Source organism: Rissa tridactyla, chromosome 5, assembly GCF_028500815.1.
Source record: "Rissa tridactyla isolate bRisTri1 chromosome 5, bRisTri1.patW.cur.20221130, whole genome shotgun sequence".
In the NCBI taxonomy this organism is placed as follows: Eukaryota; Metazoa; Chordata; class Aves; order Charadriiformes; family Laridae; genus Rissa; species Rissa tridactyla.
In genome coordinates this window covers 48,092,422-48,117,935 of record NC_071470.1, presented here as the reverse complement: position 1 = coordinate 48,117,935, position 25,514 = coordinate 48,092,422, and the positions used below count along the sequence as shown (strand labels likewise).

General features: G+C 41.1%; 1 protein-coding gene across 1 annotated transcript; it reads right to left on the bottom strand.

The window, feature by feature from the left end:
• Positions 1-1,727: 1,727 nt before the first annotated feature.
• Positions 1,728-16,290, bottom strand: RNF175 (ring finger protein 175). Its single transcript, XM_054203146.1, is given in 8 exon segments — positions 1,728-1,861; positions 2,550-2,671; positions 3,506-3,639; positions 4,303-4,423; positions 6,079-6,189; positions 7,072-7,223; positions 14,350-14,502; positions 16,285-16,290. Coding segments are annotated over 8 exon segments (933 nt in total).
• Positions 16,291-25,514: the final 9,224 nt, after the last annotated feature.

Sequence of the window (25,514 nt, the reverse complement as noted above, 5' to 3'; positions counted from 1 at the left end):
GGTTCTATTTCCTTGCAGCCACAGGAAATTTCAGATGAACCTGAACAGCTTGAATCTGGTAGGCCAGAGAGACAACTAACTGCTGGATCAGTTCAGGGATTAGACACGCTGTAGGACATTTCCAGGCATGTACAGAAGCAAAGTTTAAAAGCCTTCACTATCTACAGCATTTCAAGATCATGTCCAAGTTAGTGGTTTTTATTGTGTTTTGGTCTTGGGCATCTAATATGTACAAAATCTCTGTTCAAACACCTCAATATTTATAATCGAGTTTGTACATTGGAAGTTGCATCTCACAGCAAGTTACCTGGCATGTTACTGATTTTAGGAGGTTCTTTTCTCCACAGAACCAACAAGTCCGTGGGAGCAGAAGTCCTCCTGGCCTTTGCTAGCCATTAAGAAGGCTGAGGACAAACATTCTTCCGTTACACCTGCAATTAGGACAGTGTAATGCAAAGGAAAGATTTATTTACATGCATTTTTGCGCATATGAATACAGGCATAATGCATTATAAGAATCATTAACTTTGCTACTTCACCTAAGCAAACAAAGCCACCTTCTTTCTATTTACTTAAGGTTTTTTTAATTGCATCATTTCCTGTTTTTAGCATCTGAACCTTACCTTCATCTGTAGATGGCTTCACACAATCTCTGCTTTATTCTCATATATATATTAAAGTGTAAACCTGTATATCTGATTTCTAATAACAATGTAAAGATTCTTAAAATACTGACCATATGTCATTTGCATTCAAAAGCTACTTCAGCTAGGCTAATTGCCTTTTAAGATCGGCTTCTCTGACTCCTAAGCAGAACTGCCTATTCTTGCATTAACACACTGCATTTCAGTTCCTCACAGTGTGGCCAGGGTAGCATAGATGTCAGATATTTGGCTGCTAAGCGGCAAGACTTACGCATCCATTTTGATCTGGGTTTTGTTGTGTTTTTTTTTTCTTAAAGCAATAGCAACATATGGAATTGATGGTTAGGGATCGTAACTTTGTCTTCCTGTGTTTGAGAAGCTGGTCATTGGAAGTTAGGCCTTTTGAGCACGGTGACAGTAAGTCAAAGAGGACTTCATGTAGGACCTCCACACACAGGCCTATCCGACTACCAAGCACACCACAAACGTTGCCGTGGTCAGACCTTTTTGTAAATGGCCGTTGGCAGATATCTAAGTTACAATACAGCAGCTCTTGAAAGAGGTGAGGGAAAAAGAAATAATAGTAATCTTGTATTGCCTTACATTAACCAAATGAACAAACTATTTGGGTGCCATTTTTCAGAATTTGCTGTATACCAGAATTTGCTTTATACAAAGCCATTATCTGACTTAAAATTCTCCTTATCTGCTGCACGACTTTCTGTAGTCAGAATTTCAACTGGAAGCCACTACCAATGTGTTTAATAATGAAACAAAATATTGGCACTTTTCCTCTTTTTTTGAGGGATATTCAGAATAAGAAAATAAGTCCTATTTTTTTTGTAGCACAATCTTCCCATTAAAGGCAGCAATTTATTGTAATTCTAACTTTGAGAAAATAAAAAAAATGTTTTAATAGCATGCTGTACAGTCTTGCTGTAATGCAAAAAGAGGCACTGTCCTGCAAGGGCTATCTAGCACACCAGAGTTCAACCAACTGCTATTTTCTATAGTCTTCTAAAATTAAGTATAGAATACTCATATTATTGTAGACAGGTAAATATCCAACACTTTGCATTCTTACTAATAATCTGAGTCCTGTTCTAGACCCAGTGAGTAATTAATGCCTTGGACGATGTCTATAGCAACCAGTCACCAAACTACCAGACAGCAGACCCAGTCCAAAAGTTGTCCATACAATACATGTGAATTCCCACCTAATCTGCTGTTAAGGGAACTGGAGAGAAAATGCAACAATAGGTGAATCATGGTGTTTTTCTTGGCCAGAATCTATTCTATGATTCTAAAAAGTAGTGGGTTAAAATTTTGAAATGTCTTTTTACTTCTTTTTTTGTTGGGGTAAGGTTAAATTTAAATATCTTCCTCCCATATGGTTAAAATAGGTTTCAAAAAAATAAGCCAAACTTTGCTTCCACTCAAACAGGTTTCTACAGATGTAGCAGCAGATCTTCAACTATTATTTCATTTGCTAAAGCAAAAATGTTGTTTACTAACTACAAAGAGAAGGGGGAAGAAACAGGACTTGTTCTGAAAGTGTATTATATACATTTTGTTATTTCATTAAAGAGCAAAATCCACTGCATGGTCTTTCTAAAACTGTGATTTACATTCTTTAAAATGTTCCTCTCATTATAAAAATGATTTCCGGATGTCTTAAAATCAAGGAGGAAAATATATATGCACTTTTCTTTTCCTAGCTTATTTGGGGTCTCAGATAAGATAAAGCCAAACAGAACTATCATCTTCCCTAAATATAATTATTCCTTAATAATAATTGCTTTTCCATTTATTTAATGTGGCCATCTCATCCCCCCCACTGCAGATCAAAACAAGAATTAGTAAGTAATCAGGCTATGGTTTAGAAAATCCAAATCAAAAGCACACTTGTTAAGGAGAGGATATATGGGTTACTTAACATTCTCTTCAAATCAACTGTCTCAGCACAGTATGGGCAAGTCTGGTTCTTGCCAGCAATGCACCAACCATGGATGCAGGATTCGTGAAACCTGGTATCAGGTGTATTGTTAAGGAATCTTTCAAATATAAACAAGACCCAGTGCACACATCTGCAAACCTAGTCAAACCATCAACAGATACTTTTAATGACTGATTATGGATACTGCCTTCTTTTATAAGTGAGCAGTTTCAAGTGACTTAAAATATTTTGAATATTTAGAATTATTTTAAAGTTTAATACAATGTCCTGGACATCCAGACTGGTATTCATATTATCCAGCTTGCAAGACTTTTATGAACTGCAGAAGAGGGTGATTAGCAACAATGTTCCACCACGTATGCCATACCTTTCTTTTTGGTTTCTGGAATGCAAAATGCAGAACTGTTTGGTACCCCCAAGTATGAGACACTGGGTCTGCTGTCAGGCTGAAGGGTATGTTCATGCCATCTTTTGAGAAGGTTCCCCATCTACCTTAAAACTACCCAGCAAACACAGCCAAAGGAAATTCTCTGCAGTACATAGGAGCCTGAATTAGCAGACCTGACCAAGGGTCTGGTCTAATATACTGCCTGGTCTAATATACTGCCAGGCACACCTACACAGGCTGTGCAAGAAGTACCTGGAAGGCAGATTTTTGCCCTGAAACTGTAGGGTTACGGCCACTCTTGCATCAGTGTCTCTGTCAAAATGCTGCGTGGCCTCAATTTGTGTCACAGAACTGAAATCTATTCCATGCTCTTATTTTTACTTTTGTGCCATGATGTTGTTTCTGAATGTGGTTTTGTTTCCTTTTTTTCTTGGTATTTATTGCTGTTGTTATTATTTTTTAATGCAGCATAAAAGAGGAGAAAACAACAGTTCCATAATTACATGGAAAGGATACACATGATTACAGGACAGCTGGTAGGTATTTTCAATGATCCCTTCTTCATTTATATCCACAAAAATGTTCTGCCCGCAGACTGTGCAGATGTCATTGGACAAATTTCTTGTTGGTATGCCACTGATGTTGTAAAACTATCAAGATCAAGTTTACAGGAAAAAAAGAAGACAAAGAACAACAAAATATTTGCTTAGAGTCAAAGATGTATAAACATACTTTAAGTGCCATCAAAGATAGGGGCAGCATGAAAATGGCTACAGTTGTCTTAGTTTACTAGTGCCAGGGAGCACAGAGTTACCAAGAAATAATTAAAATCTTATTGCTGATGCAAGAACTTTAGCAACTGTCTGCTTGATTTTAAGTAACTGGGACAGAAGAGAATTGTACTGAGATAACCACCTTATTTGGAAAGGGAAGATAAGAGCCATGAAAAGGAAAGGGCAAGGAGAGTCTTTCATGGACTTCGGGGAAGTAAGAAGCTCGTCTTGCTATGGCAACTAGGAAAACATTGTAGTCTCTTGTACATAGGAACCAGCCTGTTGGAAACCGCAAATCAGGCCCTGGCATATGTTACTGGCTACTACTTCATTGAGACTGTTCTTCTAATGATAAGATTGATAAGGGAGTTCAGCAGTTTGTCTGTGGCACAAGAACAGCTCTCCTCAAGGAAAAGAGGTTAGTTTACTGCAAGAGTATCCAGTAGACCTTGTTCTCATGAACCCAGGGTCACAAGAGATTCAAGAACTCACTTTCAGTCCTTCCAAGTGGTATTCAGGATGATGATCCCCAGCACTTACACTAATGGTGTAAGCCGTGTAGACAGAACAAATCTCCGCAAAGTCTCTTTCCATCACTCCGTAGTACAGTCCGTAAAAAAGCAACATCACACCAAAATCCATGGAGTCATCAGACTTGATTCTGTCATAAAACCACAAAAGAGTACTCAGCTGAGTCTGTTCTTGACCAAAATGCAAGAATAAAATATCAACAAGATTTTTGCTCCAGTTAGCTCCTGCTTCCTTCAAAGTGCAGGTTTAGTTTCATTTTCCTTTGCAGCAGCAGACACCCTCAAACTTGAAGTATCAATATGCTTGAGAGCAAGCAATGCTGAAAGCAGGCTATGAACTGCTTTTGGAGCCACAGCTACTCAGCTCTGTTCTAGGAAGGCCAAGCTGACACATTTTCTTATAGAAAGGGACTTTGCTTAGGCTCTTATTCTGGAGAACAATTAGGTATATTTAATTGTTTTGCAGAAGCACCAAGATCAGCCAGATCTCAGTAAGGTGCAAGATGCCAGTCAAATAAATGTTAAGCTTCTATAGCTGAAAGAACCTACTGTTCTCCTGAATCCAAATTCCTCGGAATAAAACATTTGCTAAGTTGCAGCAGGCTGTGTTTAACCCCCCAACCCCACAAAACTCCAACCCAATAGAGTAAGCAAAAATGTTAACATCTTTTGTCATCTCTCTGAGATTGTATGTGTAACTTGTCCTGGGAGACTGAAACCTGGCTACTGAATACTCATAAAACTGGAGCTTCTCAACATTAAAAAAAAAAAAAATTCTGCTGCAACAGGGCACAAAGAACTTTTAAAGTAGAGCTAAAAAATTTTGTAGTTGTATCTTTAAAATACACTGGTGGGGGGATTTAGCTGGTTAAATAAAATACCTCAACAGAATAAAGCTTAACAGTATTGGTAACACAAGACTGTTAGGTTTCTGCCAAGAATTTTCCATCAGAGCTATGTTCTTTTGGGTTAATCAACTATACAATGTAGGGACAATAAATCAGACACTTAAAGGAACAGCTAATTTTCGTATGTGTAGTGTCTCCAATACCTCCAAGAAGTGTTGGATTTAGAGCAGATGCATTATGTAGTTGACCTACATGCTCTTGAGGAATCCCTGGAATTTCTGGTCAGGCGGCGCCTCAAACAGAGTTCAGCACAGTAGCTCTGACTGGGCTGCTAGTCAGGCAGAAATACTGGACAAACATAAAGAAAATTCAAATTCTACCCAGGCAAAAATTCTAGCTGGATTAAGAGGTTCAGTTGAGAATCATCTGGACATACAGTATTGTCTTTGGCAATAGTCAAAATAAAGAAGAGAACCCCCTAGTAACACTATAGCCTGGCAGAGCGAGAAATCATAATTATCAGAAAGAATTATAATGTGGTTTTGATATGAGTGTGCTTATCTATTTTTATCCTTTACGTCAAGACTTTTTATGTCTCATCTCTTTCAGGTGATGAAGGACCGAGGATTAACTCAGCAGTTAAATTAGGGGATTAAATGAGTGAACGCAGTGGCTGCATGAAGTTTAAGGTTTTTCCCCTCCTCTCTTCACACCACAAACACAAGTTGTAAAATGACTAAATATCAAACTCCAGGCCAGCTAAGCAATAATAAAAATCAAGAAGTAACAGAACCTACAGCCACAGAACATCAAAGGGGTTTCATACGTTGAGGCGGGTGGTGAAGAGACCAGCCTGGAGCAATTCCACTGCAAAGTAAAATCTACCAACTAGGAAATCATAACAGTTGCTAATCCCCATTTTACCTGAAGGCAGCTACTTAAAGAATAAATTAAATCCAAACATGGTAAGCATTATGGCTACATAACGCACAATTCCAATTGCACAACTCAGTTTATAGATCAGGAGGAATCATTTGTAGACCAACCTATGGACAAGAGAACTGCTCAAGACCTTGTGTATTTTGCAGAGTGGCACAAAATGCCACATATGGAGCTTCTACTGAAGTATTCATAGAAATTCAATAGAAGTTTTACACTTCTATATTTCTCCCTTACTTAAAGGGGAATAAAAATGTATGATACAGGAAAAAGTACAGGGGAAAAAACCCCACAAACCCTTTTTGTTTTGCTTCAGTCTTCACAAGAAACGGTAATTGTGAACAGATTGCTAACATAATTGAAACTAACAGTTGGCAATTGTGGAGGAGGGAGACGTAGCCCAGAACGGGACAACAACAGGTGAAAAACAACTGAGGTAAGGTACAGTCAAGTCAGTATACCACCAATGAAATTTATCTAAAATACTTAAAAGTTAGCAGAAGCAATGTCTGAACCATTAGTAATTGTCTTTACAAGCCCAGGGTAGAGAGGCGGAGTTTCAGAAGACTGAAGGAAGAACACAGACCTCTCTTTAGGGAGGCAGAGCGGGCTCTGAAGAATAATTTCAGACTGTTTGGTACATAACAAATTGAGCTTTTCAGGCTCAGTAACAGCTTGGATGACTGCTGATGATAAGAGTCTGAAGAATGAAAAACCAAGATGTAACTGATGGAATGAATTTAATTTAAACTCTTGTTTAATTCTTTTTCATTTGCATGTCATGTTTGATAAACACTGGTTTAGAGGAACTTATTCATACTACAGTTGGAAGAGTCCTTCAAATTCAGCTGCTGATGGCCCTTTTTGTAATCTGTGAAGATTTGTTCCAGGGAAATTCTTATTTGCTCTTCTCCTTCTACAGGTTTCCTTTAAGAAAAAATACCCTCCAAAAACCCAAAACAAGGCAAAACCAACAAAAAAGGCTATATTGTGGTGTTCTCCCTGAGACAGGCTTGCAGGTTGCTCTGAAAGTGATGTACCCGGTAATAACTGAGAACACTTGCCACATGGACAGGGATCTCCACCAGTAAAGTCTGATGGTGAAATAAAGTGGAACAACCCGCATCTGCAGCAGTGTGACTAACTGTTGGCAAAATTGAGCCAGTCATTTCAAACTCATGACATCCTATGGTTCCATTTGGCATGGTTAGGTTTGATTCACAGATTGCCAAATTGTAAAACTCATACAAAAAAAATGTGACTTTTAATGTGACTTCTACAGCATCTGACACAGGAGGGCCTTTGGCCTTAGAATAATGATGTTAGTCTGCCTTGCACCATGTAAATAATTAGTAATCCCGGTGTAGTAAATGGTTATAACACTGAGTTGCAACTCATCAGACCCCCATATCCTATTCTTAAAAACCTAAACTGTTTATTGATAGAATTAATGCTACTGAAAAAAACCCCAAAGCATTAAACTTTGTTTTCCAACTCAAATTATATATGGTAACCACAGGGCTAAAGCTCTGGGAGCAAGCTTTGTGAAATTGGTGGAGGCAGTTCAGCCTTTAAGCCTTAGAGCGGCTCTTAGAAACTTTCAAAGGCACATTTGGCTGCATTAATTTGGGATGCTGCTCAGTCACATGACCACAGTACTGACAGTTTTTCTTAAAAACTCTTTCTACAGCACAAAAAAATGCTATTGGCTTAAGCTTTTAAACTCTTTTGTAAATTGAATGATACTAAATTTAGTGATGTATATTTATTCAAATTGCCTGCAGTGATAAAATGCTCTATTTCTTTTCCAATAAGCAAATATTTGAAACCCACTGAACAGTCAAAGCCCTATAATGTCAGTTCTCTCCGTGATCACATTAATAAACCATGGATCTGGGATTGTGGAAGCCTGATGATGGCAAAGATAAAGCAAGACTGACTTTATTATGTGTTTGTAGAGTTAGCTCCTGCATCTTTATAGAAAGGTTACTGAAAAAGAAAAAAAATCTGAGGGGAGACGGTTTTCAAATTTGGGGCAGGGAGATTTTTTAAAAGCAAATAAAAAGCACAATCCATCTAGAGTAAAAACCTGTTTCTACAGAAGATGAATCTCTTTCCTTAACCCAAAAAGTAGAATTCTGAAGGAATATATGTTACTCCTCGTGTACTCCTTACACAGTTTTGACACAGATTTCGATTGAAGCAGGACTGGATTCTTCTTCTTCTCCTAAGAAAAAGGAGTAACTCTCAAAAAAAAAATATCCCCCCCAGCTCCAGAAAGCATTCAACTATTGAGCAAACGGGTATTTCACAATATAAGTTTAAATAAATTAACAGAAAAATAAACACACAGCATCATTAGATCACATCACTCTTACACATCTCTCCACCCTGCTCCTCACCTTGCGGGACCACAGTCTGCTGCTTGTGACCATAAAAGTGACACAGCTCCTTCCGTGCCATGCAGCCCTTCTGGTGTGCCACAGGTCAGTGGTTCCTACATATCCCTGGTGGCACAAGCTGAGGTTTCCTGGCCTTCATCAGAGGCCACCAAAGGTTCCCTGTTGCCTGCCTGCCTTGCTACTCTCCAATGTGGTCCCTCTCCAATATGCTTATGTACTGTGGGTTGCTTTTTTTTTCAGTAGACTGAAAGTAAAGTCTGAATTTAAGTGGCAAAGCCAAAACTGAATGGGCACACATCTTCAGTAAAGTGTCTATGTTCTAATATAAATCTATAAGAGAGCTTTGTTGTCATGTTAGCTGCAAAATGAAATGCTGATTAATAAAAAAATGGTATCACAACCTTCTCTCGGGTGATGGTGTTATTGGATCAATTGGTATATATTGTTTGCAGTAATTGTTTCAAAATCCTTATTGATTTTTATGTCTTCCAGATTGTTAATTTTAATGCTATTAGCCTCTACATGAAATGCATGAGTATTTTATCATGTAAATGAGGACAAAGATACGAATCGAGTCATACAGACGAAAACCCCAGTACCGATTTATTATTAATACTGGAAGGTCACCATCTGGACAATTCCATAAAATAATACATCTGCATTGCTGCTAAATGGGAGCTTTAACATCTGGATCATATTATTCCAAATTTTCCTCATCCACCCATCATAGCAAGAGGAATTTCCTGACAAATCAGACTGCTGCCCAAAGGTAAAATGTTTTTCTCATTACCGTACTTTAAATGAGCTCAAGAAGACCTAGAAGTGAAGTCAGCACCAGCGTCATAGACAGCTTTCCCATTTTCTAATTGTGCAGATTAAATAGGTCATACAAGCACCAACTGAAAAATGTCCATCTGTCCTCTGCTTCCCTCGAAACGCTCCCCCCACTCTGTGCGAGTAAGAATGCCCATCACCAGCAAACGCAACCGAACAGCGTTATTCCACTGCCCTTTCCATCTTAAAGCATATGGTGAAAACTGCATACATAAAGAAAATAACGGTGTAATAATTAGATTTATTGTGACAGACTGACCTTACCAGAACTCGTTAACTTGGCAACGCGAGCTAACTGGCTCTCTAAAAATCTAGTTTCTTTTGATGTAGACATATTCAAATACTAAAAAACATATGCATGCAAGAAATAATAAATCATCTGTTTGGGTCTTTTTAAGGTTTAAATTAATATGCTTATACTTGATAGTACACTGGAAATTGGCAGGGATTTCTATAATAAGTAAATCAACCAACCTTATTTTCAGGATTTGTCTCATTATTTAGGTATAGAAATCAATGCTGTCATAACTATGCTGCTTCATTTTTCAACTATATGCCAAAGTAAGTTCTCATTACATGACTGCCACATGATACAAGATATATAATCAGTAAAATGGGCAACCACCTATGGGGCCAGAAGTAAGGCTTTTGTGTTTGAGATTGTTCTGAGACCATGAAAAATCTGCCTTTCTATCTCAGATATTTTAAAATTTCTGTTTTACCATGGGAGAACAATTTCGTCCACATATATCATATTTATTTAATTTTCATTAATGGACAGCTTCCAACAGCAAGCAAATTGCATTATAAGAATCAGCTGAGTACCTGATAGTCAGAATTTCTTTTGGGAAAATACAGAGTCAGAACACTAATAAGCTTTTTCCTTCCTTCCCCATTTGATATGCTAGACTCCTGCCTTTGTGTTGAGAAAAATGGATAGGCTAGGCTAGGACAGGGCAGGAATGGATTTTCAAGGATGGTAACTCTGAGTAGGATTCTTCATTGCCACCCCACACACCAGAGCACGTAACACAGTTGCAAGCACATAATTGCCTCCACCTCACTGAACCAGAGGCGTGCAAAATTTGTGAGTAAAGTGGAGTAATGAGAGTATTATTTGAACGCAGATGCAAATGAATTGAAAATCAGGTTTTTACAATATGAATTAGCAGAAGACAGGCCCCATATTTATTTTTGAAAATCTCAAATAACAATAACAAAATTCTCTGAAGTAACTGACAAAGAATTATTTTCTCTAATCTGCTTCTTCATCATATAGAAGTTAACCCCAAACTGTCAGCTACAACCTAGAAGAAAAAACACAATTGTCAGAGCGGCCTACATTTTATTTCAGGCCAAGACTTACTAGAAAACCTCTTCCTTATTGTTATTTTTTTTCCCTTCCCTCTGTGCTAGGATCACACCCATGTTACTTTATATGTAGCCATCTGGTGAAGGACAATCTCTTCCCTCTTGCCAAAATTATCCACAGCTGAGCCTTGGTTGCTTTGCTGCAACTTCTTTGCTCTTGCCTCTTTGAAATAGGAGCCTTCCCCAGTGTGCCTCTTTTTTTTTTTTTTCAGGAGACATTTTACATTCTTGATAAGCCTAGGTAAGGCTCTTTTGGAAGCTACAGGCTGATGCTGTTTCTCTTGTATCTAGTAAGTAGTTGCTGCTTTTTATTTTTTGTTCTTTTTGAGCAAGCTAATGAATGCCCTTTTCACGTAGGGCTGATTTTGTGCTCCCTTTGACCTTCATTTCCTTTTTCTTTCAAAAAGAAACCAAACTTTTCTTTTTTATGCTTTTGCAAAGCACTTAGAAGGGGAAGGAGGGAGTCAATCACTGCAATCCTTTATTTCTACTAACAGGACTGTGCTATTCTCTCTGAGTCCTTACTATTGTCTGAGAATAGCACAAGTATCCAGAGCAGGGATGTATACATCCAAACCTCCATGCTGACCAGAGAATCAGATAGAAAGGTCTGTCAGCTGATGTGCCTTCCAAGCCATGATATGCAATGGAAGGCTGGCTACTTGTTTAGTTTAGTTGACAGGAAATAGAAAAGAAAGCAGGTTTTTCCTGAGAGAAAAGGAGCCTTAGGCTTATCCCTCACATTGAAAATAATGCATTCTGCCTCCTCATCTGATCTCTCTTCTCTTTTGCTCCTAAAGATGCAAGCATGTTGTTGCAAACAGGAGAAAGTGTTTGGTTTCTTCTCTTCAGTATTAGACACTGCTGTGCATAACCTGTACGTGAAGTATACAGGCATCAACTGAGTGGTCAAAAGCTGGGTGGCAAGTACGAGAAACGTGTAAGCAGGCAAAATTAGAAGGCTGTTTTCTCTTTAGTGAGCATGTGGTTGTTTTTCAAATTTTGACTTATTTAAATGTTTCCTACCAAATCAAACAAAAATGATATGCACATGAACACAAGCATAATAACTGCCACCTGGAAGAACTGTAATGCAGAAGTCTAGACCTGTCTGTACTTAGGGGAATAGTAGACTTTATTTTTTTGTTTGTTATGTCAAATGGGCAATTTCCTGTATGCATTAACTAAGTTGTTTAACTTCTAAATGCGACCATCTTTACGGTTTCTACTCCTAAATCAGATGGTTTCTTTATCTGATGCAATAATGTATACTAGTTATTTTTCATCTATCTTGTGTAAGGATCTCATTAATCGTTCGACTTTGGATCTTTATGTTTGTCCTATTTGTGAGTCCTCAAAGTACAGTGGATCAGATGTTGGCAGCTGCTGTACTGATAGAAATTTGTAACTTTAACATTGCCGCACAGCATGCTTTTAAAGAAAGCAAGCTACTGTGATGAGATCAACAGTGTGTTCAAAAACTATACAAAAGTATCTAGCTATGAAACATGAGGGCAGTTATAACTTAATGCACAAACTTGTAAGATGTTTTGGTGACAAACACTCTTAAGTTACCTAACATGGAATAGGTGCAATAAGCCAGCTACTGGCAGAGACCCACTGTGAGTAGTGTTCACTATTATAAAGTAACTTCATACATAGATAGATGGTAGGTGTGAGAATATATTACTCTCCCAACTAAACAGAGCATGAAGCGGAACTGCCAAAACTCAATGCAAAGTGAACTTCAGCTTCTGTTGCTACTATTTTTACTGAAAGACGCCCTGCTTCAGTTCCCCTTTTACTGGAGAAGGTGGCTGCGCTGCTGCCACACAGCTATACACTAAAAACCGAGACCCCAACATGTTTCTGGTGCAGATATTTTGTTTGTTTTAAAATGCACTGCAAAACCACAAAAACCCTCACAAAGTCTTATCAAAGTGTTGTCATGTTTGTAGTTGCACTGGAGACTCCCTAAATTAGACTAAATGCATTTAAAGGTAAATGCATTTAAAAGTATATTTTTTCCACATTGGCTATGTCACTTTGTAGGTGTGACTGGCTCCTGGAAAACTAACAGATGGGAATGAAGCTTCAGTTGCTGAAGACTGAGTTACACAAGTAATGGGACCATAAGAAGTATAGGCTATTGGCATTTCGACAGAGGTTATGTCGATGTAGTACACATTAACTAACTGTAAGTACTGTTAAGCAGGATAATGCTAAAGCAACCCAAAGTGTACGCTGCTTAGACTCCCACAGGCTTTCCCAGGCAGACAGGGACCTTCCCAGCTGATTGTCATTGTATGCATACTTAAGAGTTCAAGTGTATTTCAGCACTGATTCGGTACCAGTCTCATGCAAAATATTTTCAATGGAAAACAAAGACATGGACAGTCTGAGCAACTTCAGTCACTTCAGTGTTCTTTTTTATTATAAATGTCTGCTGAAATCAGTAATGCAAAAACTGATAGGAAAGAACTACTTGAAAAGCTCTGAACCTGTGTGTGCTCAGGGTTAGGGGTGTGCATTTGTAAAGGTAGAGAATTAGTGTCATGAAGCTAAAATCCTCAATGAGCTGTGCTACCTGTGACTTTATTAGACACTTTACCTCTACATATGTTGCCATGATGAACATTCATCACTGCTCCTAAGTCTGTAAAGTATAGCTGAACTGCCTGGTTCACCTCTGTATTGCTACTTTATGCCACTGTGAAACTTCACTAACAGTAAAGCTGTCATAGATCAGGCTGTTTTTATATCCCTTACTAAAACAGTTTCTGTGAATTGTAGCAAGGTTTCATTCTTTAGTGTTTAACAGACCTGTCAGATCAGGGAGTCTGAGGAGCAACTGTCAAGGGATAAAGTATTGATCATGACAGCTATTGATGTCACTGCTATTAAGAAGTTCAGTTACAAAAAACTGGATTTCCATCTACAGATGCCTTCGGGCACTCATCGGCTGATGAAGAAGGAAATGCTAAGAAACTGTTTGTGTGCTTAAAACTCTGCCGTCTATCTGTGTAATCCCCATTATTTATTTAACATTTACTTAAAACTCACATTGCTTTTTAAGGACTGGCCCTTTCTGAGATGCCTAACTTTTGCATAACTAGTGAATAGGGAGGTCAGGGGTGAAAATAATTTATTTTTTTTTTTCTCCTCAGGTTTGCAGAGAAGTTTGTGGTAGGGGAAAGGAAGTGAGCTAAAGTACCATAAGCCCCAGTTTTAGCACCTTAACCACAAGACTTTTCTCTAGTTAGGCTTGTGTGTGAGTAACTTGACAAATAGGGGCCTTGGATTCTCTCAGTAAACCCTGTGCAGCATTACTTCAGCTAGATAAGGGTAGTGACTTTGTTCTCCTACCTAGTCCATTATTAGACAGTTGTTTGAAAACTCAAAGCTTTTTCCTACTAAAGACTAACCACAGCATCAGTATGCATACACAGAAAATACAAGTTGTTTGTTCTCCCTACATAAAAGCTATTCTCCACCTGACAAAAAGCCGTTGTTACTTGCTGCTTTCCATGGAGACTCAGTTGTCTTGCTAGACATAAACTCTCAAGACTATGTCATGACTCCCAATTGTTACCTGAGAAAGGTGATGTCTTAACCACTACAGCTCCAAACTGTTGTCTTTCTAACAAGCTATTCGCTTTGTACAATCAAATGCCTTTGCTTCCACTGAACAAGCACAGTCTCGGCAACAATCAAGGTTGTGATGAGAACAAGAACCATCACCACATGCACTGACTCACAGCCGTGGTGCTTTGCGTGCATCTTCTGATGCTGCAACTTGAAAAGGAATTTTGCATGCTATTTAAACAAAACAAAACAGTCTAGATTGAGTTGTTATACCTAGAGGTCACAGTCAGCCTTTATGAGGAAACAGTTTAGTGTTGTTATGCGTGAAGATATAAGGTAACAAACTAGGTAAGAATACTTGTATTCTACTAGTTTGTAACTGGAACTATTATCCTGAAAAAGGAAATTTAAAATAACGGGCAGAGAGTTGTCTTTTTTCTTTTCTTTTTCTAGTAACTCAGTCCTGAACATAAATACAGCCACAAAAATACAGTGCCTATGAATTTTAATCAGACATTTCTTAATTGTAGATCTGAGACCCACAGAATCTTTTAGCCCATATTTAGGGTCTCAGAAGAGGGCTTAAATCCCTATTTCAGCTTCCTTCCCTATAAAGTGAGAATTGTAGGTGGTATTTATCTTTCTTCTAGAGTTAATGAGAGTTTCCTTGAGCACCTAAGAAAGGAGGGGACTGTCTTGGAGCTATAAATCAGCCCCCTTCATAACTAAAGCTGAGTGAGCTTCTGTGTTAGAGCGGAGCCTTGTGCCCCTGTAGTAAGAATCTTGATCTTCACCTGCGCTTGACTCAAATTAACATGGATGTTAGTTTTCCTCTGATATGGAGCTTTTTGGGCCTACGTTTCAGGACTCAACTGCACCTCCTGGCTTCTAGATCTGTGCATGCACTGAGTGCACCCAAACTGCACCCTGAAACGCAGCCAAAGAGACAGACACACACCGTCTCCCTTCCCTTCCATGCTCTGGTCCCTGTAGGGAGAAAAACTGTGCATAGGGGCTGGAAGGGAGCTGCAGCATGTTCTGGTTGATGCCTGCCCTAGATGATTTGTGGATCAAGATCTTGTGTCATGGTGGCTGACGGGCGGCAGCTGCTCTGTTCAGACACAGCCAGTGTTAAACCAGTTGCGATCCAGATTTGAGTAAGGAACTACGTAAAAGCCTGAAGTCATTCTTTGCTGCTATTACATGCTAGCCAAACTTTGAATCCAACTTTTGATATTGCAGATACAGGTTTAAAACCCCTGGTTCTTTCCCACCCCTTCTTCGGAAGCAAAAGTACAACAGTAGCCATGCTTTTTTCCATGTGAAAAGAAATGGCTACATGATGGATGCTGTGCTCAGACGCCACAGCACCGAAGCAGTTACCGATACCAGTGTCAAATATCTTTCTTCCCAGCTTTACACAAGTACCATGGAGCACCACATCTTTGCTGACCGGGTGCTTGCATGAAGTATCTTGAAGCAGCTCATCGGTGTGATGCACTCGGTGTCCCTCAGGCTGCAATCAAGGGTGCCCCCTTACGGGCAGTGCACCGGCGCCAGGCACGCTGGTGGGCCAAGCCTATAGCTGGAGATAGCATAATTAATGTGCATCCTGAGAAGAGAAAAGGGAAGGTAGCAACAGGGAGATAACAAGCTTTTCCTATCCATCCCCCCTTAAGCAGACATTAAAATGATCGTTAAAAGACCGTTTCTTTATATTAGACTTGCAAGGACAGGAAGCGTTGTATTTATTGTACCTAAAGGAAAACACTGTACTACAACAGTGATTTCTGTAATGATTGCTATAAAGCTGTTCCCTATTTTGTTTTGCTGAGGAACTGATTAAACTGACAGAATAAAAAGTTCCAGTAAAGCTTTTCAAGAAAAGAAAATTCTTTACTAAGTACACTTCTGTGAACAAAATGCTAAAGGTTCCTGGTATGGCTATAAATGTACATTTAACAAAACAATAATTTAACAAAACATTTGCAAGCAATATGTAAATTAACTTACTTCCATTGTTCCTCTGTTGATAATAAATCATTTTCCTGAAACGCATTCAAAAGAAATATTATAACTCCATGGTGAACAACAGCCAGATGGGTTTTTTCCTCTTAACCCTCACCGCCCCTTCCCTTCTATAAGTTGCTGGACAGGTTGGCAAGTTCCTCTGCTCCTCTTGCCTGGAAGCTGCTTAGAAACCGGCAGCTATGCCGAGGATGGAGGTCACACAATTTCAATGGCTGCGATGTATGATGGGTGCAGTTAATGAATTCCCTCAGGGCGACTGACCAACCAGGGTGGTGGCATACTCTAGGGACCTCCAGTTATAGCATAACTTCAGCCAAAAGGGACGCTGGCACTTATTTGGACCAACCTCCAGTGCAGACCAGAGTGAAGGACACCAGGTTGTTCAGGGCTGAGTCCAGCTGAGTTATTATTATCTTTGTGGATGGATATTTCACTGCCCCTCTGGGCCTCCTGTGGCAGCAAACTCTCTTTTTATTCTTCAGTGTATGGGGACAAAATCACTGCAACAAAATTAGCAAGCTGAGGTTTAAACGAAATGTCTCCTAGGCTTAATCAAAAAGGTGTACGTCTGATCTTTCAGCTACTCTAATTAGGCAGCTGTACAGCTACACAAAAAAGGCTGAAAAGGCGAATTCGAGAGTATTCAATGAAGTCTAAAGACAGTGCTTTGTGGTTCCAAACTGGTTGCTATCGGAAAAGGTCATTATCAAAGATGGTGTTTAGTTCTTGTTTTCCTCCAAAATCTTCCAATTCTGTAAATAAATCTTTAAATTTTCTGTAAAAATTATAAAACTCAAGGGGTTAAATTTTTCTGATTTTTATGAGTGTTTGCTGGTTTTCAGTTGAAATGTCCGTGTTTGGTAATGGTGATTGTTGTTGTTAATATAACTTGAAATGTCACGGTGCCGCTTTATGTTGGTTTTTGCCATGTGCATCTTTTAGCCCTACTGGTGATGTGTCCTTCTATTTTGCTCTGACTACTGAGGGATGCGCTACAGTTTTACCATCTGCCTGAAGTAACCGTGTGGTACTGTGTACTTATCTAAGGGAGAAACAGGGAATCCATGTCACCATTCACTTGGGGAAAGACATAGACTTTTAGAAGTATGAGGCAGGTGGATCTCTCATATTTGGAGGTCATGAGGACCAAATGAAGAGAATGAGGTGGGGAAAAGAAAAAAAAAAAAAGAGTCTTCACTATACTTCTGCAAAGTCAAGTAAATGAATTGACATTCTAGTCTTCGTCAGCAAATACCGTAAAACAGAGACTTGTTTTTGTAGTTCCTATGTATGCTAATGTACCTTTATGAAAGTACTGGACTACGCATCTGCAGACTCTAATCTCATTAGAGCTGAATTAAATTGCAATAATTACATTATATAGCTCAAAGCAGAGATGTGTCTCAATTCACACTGTATTATTTATTTGTTTACCAGCTAGCAAGTAACTGAGAATTTGAAGATTCTGAAAATGCATTCATATCTTGCTAATCAAACCTGATTTCTGTTGTTACTATGCAATAAAGCTGGAAATACGCTTGGGATAGTTTAGATCCCACTTTTCTCAACATTATACGCAGTAATTTTTCGACTCTGTAGCAAGTTAGGGACCAGTTAAGAGGAAGGCTACAGGGCCTTAAAAATAAAATTAGTTTTATTTCAAAGACAGCAGACCATTTGCTAGTATTTCATCATATTCTATTAGTATACTTCTTTCCAATTTATTAAAGTGAAGAACTTGTACAAATTACTGACTTTTTTGTTGTTGGTGGTTTTATTTTTTTCCCCAACACGTACTGATAATGACACTTTTTCTTTTAATTACCAGCCTACCCCTGCCAGAATTTGGATGTGACAATGGTTAAAAAATGGAAACAAAATTACAGCCCATGCAGCGTTCTTAGCTTTATTTTGGATGCTGCGCAGCCAAATGAATCCTTGCATCTCCAGACTTCCGTTTTTAACCTCTGATTGCTCTCCTCCTCCTCCTCCTCCTCTGTGGTGGTGGCAATGGCTTGATCGTGGAGGCTGCCCTGTACTAGGTGGCTGTGCTGCACGAGGCAAAGGCCAGGGCAGCAGGCGTGAAGGCTGGTCACAATAAGGCTTTTTCCACGGGGTAAAGGGAGGGGTTTTGGAAAGTACCATGAGATGCTGCTACCTGGGTGCTGCAGGTTGCGGTGCAGGGGTTGGGCGAATGAAGAAGAAAAGCAGTGTATACATGGAGAAATACAATGCGTAGAAGCAAATACTACGTGTCAGCATGGTGCTACATGTGCAGCAGTGGGTGTAGTAACCCTGAGGAATCTGGCTGAGAGGATGGGACAGCACTGGGGGCTGCTGTGTGGCATGGGAGCAAGGGTGTTGTGGGTGCTGGCAATGGGGAGAGGACAGTGAAGCCCTGTTTTAACGTGTAGACGGACTAAGGTATCAAAGTTTTATTTGGCCTCCAGGAAAAGCACAATTAAAGGTTTCAGATCCAGCTAAGGACTCCAACATCAGTGTATAATGGATGATCAGTGAACGCATGGCTGTGGGCATGATCTTGCCCTTGCCAGTGCCCCCTCAGTAGAGGCAAACTGTGACCTGGCAAGAAAGTATTTGCTATAAATGAAAAACTCCTGTCTAAACATAGCGTCCAGCGTCCGTTGTCAGCAGACAAGGATAAAGACTAGATGCCATTTGTTCACTCAGGGCCTCTCTTCTGGCTGCTGGCTAAGAAGTACTTGCTAATGAGGTGTAAACTAATGTTATCCACCAAAAACTGTACAGAACAGGACAAGAAAATACTACTGGCTTAAAAGAATGGCTATTATGTGAGTAGAAGCACTATTTTTTTTGTCACAGTTCAGGTAAATCCCCGCTTATTTGCACTGTGGTGAAATACAAGCTTCAGAGCAGACAAGCAGATGCCCTAATGCACACTTTAACTTCCTCAGTTGGATGACCGAGAGTTTTGTTGTTTGGTTTTGTTTTTTTTAAATCTTGAAAAAAAACGCCATTTCTTCGCAAAGTCCCCGTCTCTGGAGATTTTCAAGACTCTCCTGGATGCAGTCCTGAGTAATGTGCTCCAGGCAATCCTGCTTTAGCAGGGGAGTTGGACTAGATGATCTCTAGAGGTCCCTTCCAACTCTGAAGTTTCTGTGATTCTGTGATTCTCTAAATACTTTTATCATTATCATTGATCTCATCTTTATTGCAGTGTTGTACTAAATTTCCAGCGCTTATAGTCTTGTTTTAAAGTAGATGGCAAGGTTGTTGGGGGAAGGCCCATGTATTCTTATCTATGCTTTAGTAAATAAGCACCCAAAAGTTGTGCCTGGGCTTTTTCCGTACTACTGCACTCCTAACGAAGAGTAATTATGATTAATGCATAAAGTTGCATTGAGAGCTACCGTCTCACCCTGTGCCAGCTGCTGTAAAATCCTGCAAAGCCTGTAGGAGGGCAGGGAGAGCCTGAAAGTGTCTTGATGGCTCCATTTTCCAAGAGGGAAGGAAAAAAGGCATTAGAGGCAAAGGAAGGCCCGTCAGCCTTGCTCCCGAGGAGCCGGTGGTCAGAAGAGTGACAGGCCAGGAGAGGCAGGCAACGCCAAGCCAGCGGGCTGGGAAGCACGAATGCCCCTGGATTTTGGGGCAGGAACGCTGGGTTTAGGTTTAGAGGTGCGGGTTTCTCTCTGCTCCTTCCTGTGGAGGCCTGCGCAAGCCCCGAGGTCCCTGCTCCCTGGCAGCCAGCCGAGCAAGGGGGTTGAGAACGCGGCTCCGCACCACACGGCCAGCGCCACCTCTCCGTGTACACGGACACGCACAGGGCTGCAGCCGGGCACCCCTCACCACAGCCCACACACACCTCCACCCGCCCTCTTCCCTCCACCTCCCTCCTCCTCCTCCTCCTCCTTATCCTCCCTCCGGCCCCGCTGCTACGCCTCCAGGACCGGCGGGCAGCAAGGACGGTGCCGCCGCCGGACCCCCGCCCGAGCCCGCTGCCCCTCAGCGGCGGCGCTGGCGGGCGGCCATTTGGCGGCGGCGGCGCGGCGGGGGGACGTGCAGAGCCCCAAGATGCCGGCGCTGGGGTGAGAGGGCGGCGGGGCAGGCTCGGCTTTGCCCGCACATTCCCGTTCCCCCAACCCAAGTCACGGAAGCGATATACAAAACGTCTGGGGTGTTTTTTTTCTCCCTCTGAGGGACTGAGCGGTAGCGGTGCTACGGGCTGTCCTCGGGGGTGGACAGGGCACCTCCCTGCTCTGTCTGCCCCAGTGCTCCCTGGGCATCCACAGCCCAGACTGGCACCCTTGGCCTCTCCCTCCTCCACTAACCGCTTTAAACACGAGAGAAATTCTTAAATATTTTCCATGTTGTGTTTGCTTCGTGCCCCTGATGAGCGGTTGTGAGGAAGTGGTCTTGATGGAGATCCCTCAAGCAGGCCGCTCAAAGCCACCCAAGGCGGCAGCTGATTTAACTTTATCATTGTTTGTTGGTGCCAGATAATTACTTAATTTTGTTATGTGATGCATGAGACACCAAAATGGACGTGGTACATAGTCTGATGCTCCTTTTTGAGTCTGTTATTGAGGACATGGACCTGTTGGAATGGGTCCAGAGGAGGGCCGTGAAGATGATCAGGGGGCTGGAGCACCTATGCTATGAGGACAGGCTGAGAGAGTTGGGGTTGTTCAGCCTGGAGAAGAGAAGGCTCCGGGGAGACCTTACAGCGGCCTTTCAGTACCTAAAGGGGGCCTACAGAAAAGATGGGGAGGGACTCTTTATCAGGGAGTGGAGTGATAGGACAAGGGGTAATGGTTTTAAACTGAAAGAGGGGAGATTTAGATTAGATATTAGGAAGAAATTCTTTACTGTGAGGGTGGTGAGGCACTGGAACAGGTTGCCCAGAGAAGCTGTGGCTGCCCCATCCCTGGAAGTGTTCCAGGCCAGGCTGGATGGGGCTTTGAGCAACCTGGTCTAGTGGGAGGTGTCCCTGCCCATGGCAGGGGGCTTGGAACTAGATGATCTTTAAGGTCCCGTCCAACACAAACCATTCTATGATTCCATGATCCTGAAGAGATGGCCACCTGTGCAAGTCACAGGCAGCTTCATTCCTAAGTGGCAAGGTGCCGAGGGTTTGTAGATGGTCTTTTGCTTTTGTACATGGTCTTGCTTTTTGTATGGTGCGGGAGGAGGCTTTTAGTGTGTCTCTGTTTTACGGGGGGGGGACATACTAGTAATTAGTCAATACACACATGTAGCAGACATCAGTCCTGCTGTGAAGGGAAGTGGGGGCCGACCTTTGCCATGTGCCATCCACTGCAGTAACCCAAGGGCGGCCCAGCTCAGCTCTGCACTGGTATGGAGCAGCTCAGGGCTGCTGGGGTTTCCAGCCGAATGCTGCTCGGGTATGGTGGCCCCACCAGTTGCTCTCTGCTAGCTGTCTGACTCTCCAGCTGGAGCCTCCTGCCAGCGAGGCTGCTGTAGTCTTTGCCACAAAGTTCGCCCTGTGTCGCAGGGCTGTGTGGAGCCCCTAGTACGTGCATGAATACATGCTACAGTAATATCATTAATTAATATCAGCCACTGGTGGGAAGGAAGGGCCTTATCTGTGAAAGATAGTGGGGTAGGGGTATATTTCCCTATAAGTACATACATTTTTTTATTTACAAAAATAATACAGTGGGTTGCATGTTGTAATTTTATGCAGTTTTTAGTTTCCATACTGGCCATTTAACTCAGAATATGCTACAAGGCTTCCACAATAAGCTTAAATCCCTAAAAATCGTTCTGTTATAAAAGTAGTAGCCTTATATTTCCAAGTACTCTTTAAAATGCAGCAGCAGGATCTCTTTTAGCAAAGGTTGGAAGGCAAAAGTGCAAAAATATTTCTACTTCTGACAAAGCAGAAATATTCGAGGGAAAATTTGTATATATTTTTACCCTACTTTTTCCCTTTTTTTGCTTCTGTGTTTTAATAAGCAGCCGAAATGAGACTAGGCAATAGAGGAATGTTTCTGCATAAAAATAGTGCCCACGTTCAGTACGCACATGCTGTACCTTTATAACACTTATCAAACAAGAGCCTCGGAGCACTTGGCAGAAATCTAATCAAAACCAAGGAGCTGTGTAAGATAGTGTAAACTGAATCATAGCAATTTAAATGACGTGCAATTAACATTTGGGGCCCTGTTTTTCCATCTCATTCTCTTGACAACCAGGCAGCCCTGTCAGTTGTTAGCTTTATCCCATCATTCAACAGAATGCAACGAACACTTTACATTTTATTCTTTGAGCTCCCCCCTAAAGACAGCTTTACTGGATTCATCTATGTTTTCATAAACTTGATATACTTAAAAGGCTTGCTTTGGCCTTAGGAGGAAACAACTCTTTTTGGCTGACTAGGCAGGATTCTGGGATGTTTGGGAAGCAAAAAAGAATGGATTTTTTTTTTCTTCTTGGAACTTTTGAGGGAATGTCAGAACTGCTGAGGCTCCAGAGCAGGTCTGTCAGATAATTTTGGCAAATTCTCAATGTGACAACTACAATACAATACTGTACTGGAAAGGAAAACCCATTAGGAAAATAATAGTTACTAGTATACATTTTTTTATATCTCACGATGCATGCAATCTACCAAGAAAGTAAAATAACATAAAAATATTCATTGGGTACATTTATGATCAAAGAATGAAGCAATATGGATAAAGCAAGATGGACATCGGCTGGTTTCACCATAAGCTTAAATCACTGAAAATTGTTCCCCTATACAGGCAATAAAATTTTGTTTTTCTAACTACCCTGTAAAATGCAAAAATGTTGAAAAGTTGAAAAGCTTTTAGTTGTCATTTGCACTGGTTAAAATTAAAAGTGCAAATTTTTATGCCCTGAAACATACATGCACACACTGTGCTCTGTGCATTGTCTATTTTATGTCCAGCCTCTGCATATTGTCAGATAAAAGATGAACATTTTTATTTTGTGAAGGAGCTGCTCTTAAAAAGCAGCAAAGCACAACAGACGAGGGAGAAATAGTAAGTTTATTTGCCATAAAGCAGGACATGAAAATGTGTTTCTCCTCGTATCTGCAAAAATTAGTGAAGCAAACCTCTTCACCTCAAATAATGAAAATTCAAGAGCCAATCCCCTTGTTCCCCCAATATGTAAATGGTATAAGAATAGAAAATTTTCCACAATAACAAAACAATTCCTCTTAGTCACTTTTAATTTTTTAGCTATTGGGATTTTCTTTTTAATTTTTTTTTTTCTGAAAAACAAAGTCTAAAAATACATATTTCATAAAATGAAAATAGTGAGACCTTTATCATCCCAGGACCCCGGAATCTGAGTACCAATGAAATATTTTGAAAGACTAGCGATGGACTCATGGTAGAGGCAATGCATGTAGACCTATCTTATACAACAGCACTATCTGGTATCTGTCCCACTGTAGAAATGGGAAATAATTATCATAATGAAGCAACATTACTTTTGCCTCTGGTGGTGTTTATGATGTCTAAGGCATCACCACTTTGGAAAATAGTCGCAGAGAGTGGGAGAGTGCTGGGAAGGCTAACGGTCAGCATGGCCAGTGGGAGCGAGTGCCATGCACTTGCAAAGTTAAAATCTGGGAACTGAAATAGCGTGGAGCAGCCTTTCAGGAAAGCTCAGAAAGGAGCAGTAGGATGGCAGAGAGCTGGAGAGGAGACTGAAGCTGGGTGGTGGGGTGATGCACTAAGGAAAGAAGATCACACGACTAAGGGATAACACAACTGGGGGATAATGGCTCTATTCCAGTCAGAGTACAGCAAAGAAATGAGGAGTACTCATGTAGCCTTGCTGGAGCTGCTCTCCCATGTAGGAAGTCTGAATGGCGCAGGGTTCACTGAACCCAAGCCCTTTATGCCTGCTCAGCTTGTGGTTCAACTTCCTGTGTCTCTCACCTTGGCATCTAAAGTCTTGATCTTGCTATCACTCACTGAAATGCCGAGTGTTGTTCCCACTGAAGTCGACAGGGTGACTCATGGGAGTGAAGCGATGTGGCTGCAAAAGCCTTTGTGGTGTGGGCAAGGAGCGCCCCACGCCCATGGCGTACTGGGGAGGCAGCTGCTGAGCAGCAATGGTTTGTATGCAAAGCAGCTTCCCCAGCTAAAACCTGACAACTGGAGCCACCGCGAGGTCTCCAGACCCCTGGTATATGCCTTATGTTCTGGGTCACATGCTGAAATCCCTGCCATGAAGCAGTCGTGTGCGTGCTTTAGTCTTGCTGAAGTCAAAGGCAATTAAATACATCTTCAAAGTTCTGCATGTGCTCCAGCACGCCTGTGTCCGGGAGGCCCAGGGTCGTTGTGCCGTCCTGCTGCAGGGAGGTGCGTTTCTGCCTCACAACAGCTTTGAGGCAGCAGCAATAGCGTCAAAGGCTCTCGGTACTTGCTGCTGCATTTTAGCTGTGTTCAGAAGGGAGCACATTCCATCTGAATCTGCGTTCAGTTTTGCACCTCTGAGCAGCGACTGCCCCAAAGCTCCCAAATTTTCAAAGAGTTACATGGGGATTTATCCAGCCAAATCCCATTATAATCAATGGGAACTGGGTGAATAATTACACTGCTGTTCTTTGTAAATAATGAGAAAGGTTGCCAGTTATTGCTGATTACGATGCTGACTTTTGTAGATACAGATCCACGTGTCTATTGGGAATTGCACTTAGACCACCAGGTTATTTCACATATTGGTATTAGTGTCTGTGTTTACTGTGCGTATCACTTCAAAGAAGCAAGGTTGATGACTTCTGGTCTACTGTGTTAGCAGTCCGTCTCCTCTCCATCTCCTGTTGTTTCCTTTCACAGTCTGAGTAACAAAAAATGGTGGTGTAAATAGAACTCCAACAAAGAAGTCTGTTGAGCCTGTAATGCTCCCCTGAAAGGAGGCTGTCTAGGGGATGAATGGAGCAGGCTCAGCCTAGCAGTAGCAGGGAAATAGATGACTTGGCATTGGAGAGTAGCAGCCAGCAGGGTGCATATGCCTAGTGTAGTGGCAAATAATGGTTAAGCTAGTCAGTTGAAGGGCTAAATGAGAGGACATTGTCTAACCCTGTAACCGTAACTAAATTGTAACCTGAAAAGAGTTTATAAACATCTGGCTGCTAGCCCATCTCTAAAGCTTAATAGCTAAATCTGAGGTGCATAATTTTTTAAGGCTGCAATTGAAATTATTACTTGGAAGTATTACCGTCTTAA